The 7,682-nt window shown below is 44.2% G+C and overlaps 1 protein-coding gene across 1 annotated transcript in view; it reads right to left on the bottom strand.

The window, feature by feature from the left end:
• Positions 1–6,031: 6,031 nt before the first annotated feature.
• The window catches only part of LOC102830003 (chromosome unknown open reading frame, human C1orf115), a 16,013-nt gene continuing 14,362 nt past the window's right edge, over positions 6,032–7,682 (bottom strand). Inside the window, exon 2 of the mRNA XM_006869705.1 lies at positions 6,032–6,151. Within this exon, the coding sequence (XP_006869767.1) occupies positions 6,032–6,151 (120 nt within the window). The remainder of the gene's footprint in view (positions 6,152–7,682) is intronic.

Here is a 7,682-nt window from a genome sequence, read left to right as displayed (position 1 = left end):
TCAGTTTAAAGATTCCTTCTTCCTTGGGGTCACTGAAGCCAAAAAGGAAAAGGAAATTAGACAAGCAGCTGAAGTTGCTCTGAGCTTCACACCCTGACCATAGTAAAAACCCAAACTAAGCCAGTTGCTGGCAAGTCAATCCTCACTCATGACCATGTGCATCAGAGTAAAATTGTGCTCCATGGGATTTTCAGTGGCTGAAGTTCCACAAGTACATCACCAGGGCCTTTTTTTTTTTTAATGTGCCTTTGGGTAGATTTGAACCCCTAACCAGTTGCCTAATAGTGGAACACTTAACCATAGGTGCCACTCAGTGATTCCTAACATCTACTTGTTGTTGTTGTTGTTGTTATGTGCCGTGGAGTCGGAACCGACCCATAGCGACCCTGTACAGGGTTTCCGAGGGTGTAAATCTTTACGGGAGTAGAAAGCCTCATCTTTCTCACGCGGAGCAGCTGGTAGTTTCAAACTGCTGACCTTGCGGTTCACAGCCCGAGTCGTAACCACTACGCTACCAGAGATATTTAACAACACTTGGTTCTCTTCTCTTCTGCATTCCTACTAGCAGCAGACTGTGACCAGAGAGCAAGAAGGATGGGGGGGAGGGGGAAGGACTGGACAGGATGGGGAGATTATGTGCATGGTTCATTGAGTTTCATTAAAACAAAAACATTAAAAACATTGAAAGACAAACAAATTCAAGTCTGGGTTTGTAAGGAAGAATGATGACTATAAAGAATAAACAAAGTTTATAATTAATTTATCTGCCTTTTTCACCTTAGATCTAAAGATCTCAGAACACATAAATCAGGAGCAGTTCAGCGAGGGGCCACTTGGTGCAGCAGCCTGTGGGCATGTTGTTGTGAAGTGCCATCGAGTCGGTTCTGACCCATAGTGACCCTGCATAAGTTTCCAAGGAGCAACTGGTGAGCTTGAACCACTGAACTAGTAGTTCCAACAGCTTTGCAGTCTGGCGCATTAACCCACAGCGCCACACCAGGACTAAGACCTAATTCACTTGGCTCTTTCATTGGTTAAGGAAGACACTTGGCTCGGTGTTTTTCCAATGGGTAAGGGTCCCCCTACAAGGAGCCTTGGTGATCCAGTGATTAAATCACTTGGCTACTAACCAAAAGGGCAGCCATTCATACCCACTACCTGCTACATGAGATTAGGATGAGGCAGTCTGCTTCTATCACGATTACAGCCTTGGAAACCCCACGAGGCAGTTCTACTCTGTCCTACAAAGCCACTAAAGAGTCAGAATCTGACGCCACGGAAATGGGTTCTTGGAAGTCTCCAACAAAAACACAAGTGTTACTTCACCACTTCCTACGTGTGCACCAATTTAAAACACCTCTCATGTTGATATTAAGTGCCAGTGTGGCGTTTACAACTCATAGCGACCTTCTATAGGGTTTCTGAAGAGCAACTGGTGGATTTGAACCACTGACCTTGTGGTACAATGCTTTATCCTCCAGCGCCACACCAGGACTCATATATAAGAGAGCAAAAATACGTATATACACATTCCTCCCTTTTTCATGCAGAAAGACTGTCCTGGGTGGATAAGATTTTCCCTGGAATTAAAGAGCAAGTAGAAGGAAGCCGGAGCTCTTTGGCTCTATTTTTGTGGAATACATTAACCCTGATTTTTAGGTTTGTTTTGAACCAGACATATTTGTTTAGAGTTTTCTCAACAGGTTATGCAAGGGCAGTCACCTGAGAAACACTTTTTAAAAAGACAATCCTCCAGGTGTTGAATTCTGATCCTGGAGCTGAAGCGGAAGGCACAAAGCCCCCAGGGCAGGAAATTTGGCCCAAGTCTTCAGCAGCCCAACCTTTATCCTCATCACCGGACTCTGCTCAGTCTCTGCACCTGCCAGGCATCCACTGTGTACACCTGCAACAATCCCCTTTCCCCTTGGGTAGGCCCCATGGGAGTGATTTAAATAAAAAACGTTTCTAAAAACAAAAAATCCCCTATCTTATTTATGTTTTTTCACATTTCTCCCATGAATTAATGGTCAAGGGAGTTTGACATTTGTTATTCAGGAAACATACAGGTTTTGGCAAAACCATGGTAGCCTTTATAGGGATGCTGAGAGCATTAATTATGTTTTCCTTAACTTTGTGCATAGTGTGTATTGTTGTTGTTAAGTGTCGTCAAGTTGGATCCAATTCATAGTAACGCCACATAAGGTTTCCAAAGCTGTGGTTTTCTGCAACATGTGTATGTATAGGTATCTGTACAAGGAGTCTTCAAAAAGTGTGTGGAAAAATTCCATTATCTTTTAATTCTACCAACTGCTCTTTGGAAACTCTATATAGGGTTGCTATGCATCAGAACTAACTCAACAGCACTTCACAACATGCTGAAGACCTGGAGTTTGATTCCCAGTCAATGCACCTCATACAAAGCTACTGCTCACCTGTTGTTAAGTGCCATAGAGTTGGTTCCGACCCATAACGAACCTGTATAGGGTTTCTGAGGAGTGGCTGATAAGCTCAAACCACCAACCTTGCAGTTCAAATGGCTTTGCAGTCTGGCAAATTAACTCACAGAGCCACACATCAGTCAGTAGAGGCTTGTATATAGCAAATTTCAGTGGAGCTTCCAGACCAAGAAAGATTAGGGAGAAAGTTCTGGTTATTCATTTCTGAAAAATAGCCAATGAAAACCAATGGATTATATATACCTTCCCAATCTGCAATTTATGACTGACTAGCGATGGCCAGGATTGAGCAGCATTTTGATCTATAAATTATGGAATGAGTCAGGGGTGACTTCACAGTTAACAACAGCATGTGTGTGAACATCTCAAGCTTACAAGCCAATCTATAAAATGTTTAAACTATCATCGGGGAATGAAAATATCAAAAAGTTTACCTGTAACTCAGAAGCTAGGCAACTGCAAGGACAGTGTCCCAGTCCCATAAGCACACATTATTGAGGGCACTACCCAGTCTGGCAGGACTGCTGGAGGGTGCTGGAGATCTGAAATGGGGAGGTCTGAGTTCAAGCCTTGCTACTTTTTGGTCACAGATGCAGTTGGGGCGTCTCTGACAAGACACAGGGGCAGTGTTATCGGGACAGCAAGTACAACTCCAAGGCAGTTGAAGAATTCAGGTTATCCAATTCTGCTTTGCTTTAAGGCTAACAGCAGGTTGGGACCCATGGAGAAGAACCCTTCCCTCCCTCTGTTTCTATCACCAGAACTTTTGACATCACTCCTCAAATAGGCATCTTATGGTCAGCATTTCTCAGCCTCATCTAAGGCACAGATACATCAGAAATTGTCTCAGCTGCATGTGGAAATGGTGCTTCCCAGCCCTATGGCAGGCATCTAAATCCAATCAGAGATTCTGGAAATCTTCCTTTTTAACAAACACTGAAGCTCACTCCACCAGGTTTTTAGAGATTCTGTTAACACCCATGAATGAGGGAGCAGTGTTGGGCTTGCCCTGTCGTTTACTAGAGAGACCGCTGCCAGGTGACGTTCTCAGACTCAAGTGAAACCTCCAGGGAATCTGGTTTAGATAAGGTTAGAAACAGTCACACACAGAAACATTAAACAAGTCAGGGTTTTATTTACATAATAGGGCAAGAAATACAACAGCCTCATGGTCAAATATGAAAAGAAAAAGCATCAAATTTAATTCTCAGCAGGGTGTTGGTCTTGATTAAAAACAAACAAACAAAGAGAATGAAAAGGCGATCTGAAATGTTTGGAGTTCAAAATGGTGAGCCCGCTGACTGCAGGAAGCCAGAAGATCAAGGAAGCCCTGTTGTTGGGGAGAAATTTCTGAATTGAGTGCCAATCCATACACAAGGACATCCTTGGAGAGGATTTGAGGTTTGAAATTTCTGGGTTTATTCTTAACCAGACTTCTAAGAAATTTGGGAACAAATGTGCTTGGCACCTCTTTTTCCATAGGAAGTCTAGATGGGCTTCTTTGGTGTTCATCAGCAGCACAGGTTTATGGACAAAAAGCCATCTTCCAAATACAGCAAAGGCAAGTTCCTGGGTGGTGATTAAAGCACTCAGGTGCAAACTAAAAGGTTGGAGGTTTGAGTCCACTCAGAGGAAAGGCCTGGGAAATCTATTTCCAAAAAATCAGACTTTGGTGCACAGCTCTACTCTGATGCGCACAAGGTCACCATGAATTGTCAGCTGGTTTCACCGATTAATTTCCTGCATCCAGCTGGCATCTCAAGCACTGACTCTCCTTCGTATTAACCATGCTATTGTTTGTCTTGCACTCATGTCTCTTCGGTGTTGCCAAGCAAGCTATAATTAATTACATGTGTGAAAATGGGCCATCTCAACTTCCATCATTTGTGCTTAAACAAGATTATTTCTTTCCCTCACAAATATTAATGCTGCAGAAATTGGGTCCAAATTCATCTTCCACGTGAGCCTGCAGAAAGTGGAGCTGAGTTTAGTTTCACAGCAACATTATACCTTTCCTCTGTCTGTCATCTCACTTCCTCCATATCCCAGACACCTGATCTGTATCACAAGAGACTTGAGGCTCCCACTTGCATGCCCAGGAAACCTCCTGGGACAACTGGTATGTGTTGCTGCCTCACCTGTAGACTGAATAGCAAACACCACTCTGGATTTGGAATAGTGTGGAAGCAAAGCACAACAGTTGTCCTTTTGTGGGTGTTTACAGTTCCTCTTTCCTTCATCTCTCTAACAACCAATGGCAGTCCACACATCATCCTCCATAGATGTCCCATCCCAACTTTGAATCCAGGTAAGAGGAGCCCAAACTGGGCAGTGTAAAAGAAAGGAGGCTACAAAGACAGCCAATTGGAGTCCATGGGCCTCAGGGCAATTCGGAGCCTCAGTCCTCACTCCTCTGGCACCCAGCCGCCCCTCGGTATGTCTAGAGCTGAGGTTGCTAATCCAGATCCAGTTCCTGTACTTCCATTTCTCTTTCCAACATCTTTCTTAGCTTGTGTCTACTTCCTTATCACCTGTCTTCTACTTCCTGGTTCCTTCTCTAATTCACACACTTTCTCTTGCAGGCATTGCATTTTGTTCTCTCCATCCCAAGCCAAACCACCCCAAGTCAGCTTGGCCTAGGGAGACACTGAACAGCTGTCAGGAGTGGGCTAACATTGTTAGTCAGAAGGCCATGGCCTCAGCCATAGTGGGCACTGAGGTTGGTGCCAGTGAGTCTGTCCAGCCTCAAACATGTGTCCTGAGCTGGGCAGGGTCTAACAGCCCTCAGGATCAGACTCTCAGACACCCAGTGGGTATCTGAACATGCTGGCTCTCCTGCCCTCGTTGCCAGCTGCAGTCACGTCAAAGCAGATGAAAAATGACAAGCTCTTATCTTGAACACACCCGTCAACAATTTTCAAAGCATCAATGTCTTCCCCAAGACTTTTTTTTCTTTCCTCCTTCTTCTCAAGCTTCTGGTGGTGTAGGGGAGGAGGAGGGCGAATAACTTCAGACACCAGCAGCTCCTTAGCTGCCCACAAACCACAGCAGCCAAAAGCTCGGTGTAACCAGCTTTGCAAAGTACTGTCAAGCACAGCATACAAGGAGACTTCAGACATTCATGGGAAAATGGAATGAAAAGATAATGGAAGTTTCCACCAACTTTTTGAACTTCAACCTGTGACTAATCCAGAATAGACCAATTTATCTGAATCCACTTCAAAATCCACTGTTTCCCTCTTAATCACTACTCCACACACCCACCCACACTGCTCTCATTTGACAAGAATTTTTCTCTACCCAACCCGTTCCATCTTCATGGGGAGGATCAGACTTATTAGCAAATTAACTCCAAACTCACACCTACTAGTGGGCTCATTCTCTGGGGACTGGTACAAGAAAAATTCACTCAGCATGAATGACTTAGTCCTAACACTCATGCAATTCATCAAAGAAAGACATTTTTTTCTTCCAAGTATTTTTGTGGGGTCAAGTCTAAAATGTTCTTGGATTCACCGATTGCCAGAGCAGAGGCTTTCCATTCATTCTTGGGGCACCAGCTCCAGCAGCTCCCACTAGCGGACAAAGGACACCACGCTGGTGGCTACTCCAAATGGGGCGGAGTAGGCGGCAGCGAATCCTTGGAGACCGATGACCAAGTAGCGGCAGCCTTTGGTGATGACTTTCCCGACATTCTATTTTTAGGAAAAAAAGAGAACAAGCGAAGGTTAGGTGATGGTGGTTGCTGTTAAGTGCTGTCGAGCCAGGTCTGACCCATAGTGATTCTGTATAGGGTTTCCAAGGAGCAGCCGGTGGTTTTGAACTGCCGACCTTTGGTTCACAGACCAGTGCTTATCTTACAGTGCCACACCAAGTTAGGTTGGGCAACTTTTTAATTCCTCAAGTTTGATAACCAGATACATAAAGAAGGATTATGCTTCATCCTCCAAGACAGAATTACTGTGTTTCCACATCTCTGGTGTCCCTTGGTCACCAACAAAAGAATAAGCAGCTAGGGGACATGGTGAGGGGTCTCAGAACACACACCATTTTTGCAAACTACTGTCAAACACAGCATACAAGGAGGCTCCAAAAATTGGTGGAAAAATGGAATAAAAAGATAATGGAATTTTCCACAAACATTTTGAACTTCCCTTGTGTTTTCAGATCCTTTAGAGAACAGCTCAGGACCAGTAATGAGGCTGTTTTAACACCAAAGCCATTTTTCTTTTTATAAAACAGCATCCCTCTTCTAGCTAAAAGTGATTGGATTGCCTGGGACCGGTGGAGGTTTTTTTCATTCACTTCTCTGAAAGTCCAGTCAGCTCCCCACACTCCAGACTGACCTACACACTTGTCTTGTTAGTCCTCTGCTGCTCTCTCATTGTTGCATCCCTAGAGGTCTTGTGTTTCCAAGACAATTATAAACTCTTTAAGAGGCTAAGGACAGGCCCGTGCTTTCTTGGTTTCTACTTCTTCCCCTCTTGCTCCACTAGGGCTGCTGCGAGACAGAGGATATACAAGGAACTACAACAGGCAAATGAGACACCCCCAGTAACTAACATGTACTGACCGCCTGGTCTTATTCTTTCCACCCCTAAATGATGTCATCATTCTCAGTTACGTCATATCCACATAAATTCCTTGGGCCTTAGCTCACATGCCTATCTTAGTTCTTGACCTTTCCAATTACAATAACCAGTTTCCCTCAAAATTCCCAAATACAGTCACTAATTTTACTTTGGCTTCTATCACTGCCTGGCAAACTCACTCTCTCTGTTTCTAGGAGGCTGACTTTCCCTCTCTCCCAGCTGATTTTTTTTTTCATCCCTCAACACAGACAATTCACACTCATAGCCTCCATGCCTTCATTTTTCATGGAAAAACTCATAAGTTCTCAGAGAATGCCTTCATCTTCCTTAACAAAGTCTATAAACCTGCCTGCACCTGCTCCTGGCTTCTCCTACCTCATCTTATGTTCCAACAGAGAAAATAGCCACCTTCCCAATGTTACTCCCATGACACTTGCTATCGATACTGTCTCTGATTTTGGCATTCACCTTCTCCTTCCAGAGTCATCACTCTCTTCCTCTCCATTAGATCATTACCATTTGCTTACACATATCCTCATATCCTTGACTCATAGTCTTCTCTAGTGTGTACCCCAGGTGTCTTAGGCCCTCTTCTTGTCTTTTGCTTATAATCTCTCCTTGTTGTTGTTGTCAG

This window comes from Chrysochloris asiatica, unplaced genomic scaffold, assembly GCF_000296735.1.
Source record: "Chrysochloris asiatica unplaced genomic scaffold, ChrAsi1.0 scaffold00133, whole genome shotgun sequence".
Classification (NCBI taxonomy): Eukaryota; Metazoa; Chordata; class Mammalia; order Afrosoricida; family Chrysochloridae; genus Chrysochloris; species Chrysochloris asiatica.
Note: the sequence above shows the minus strand (reverse complement) of the source record. Positions and strands in the feature narration are given on the sequence as shown.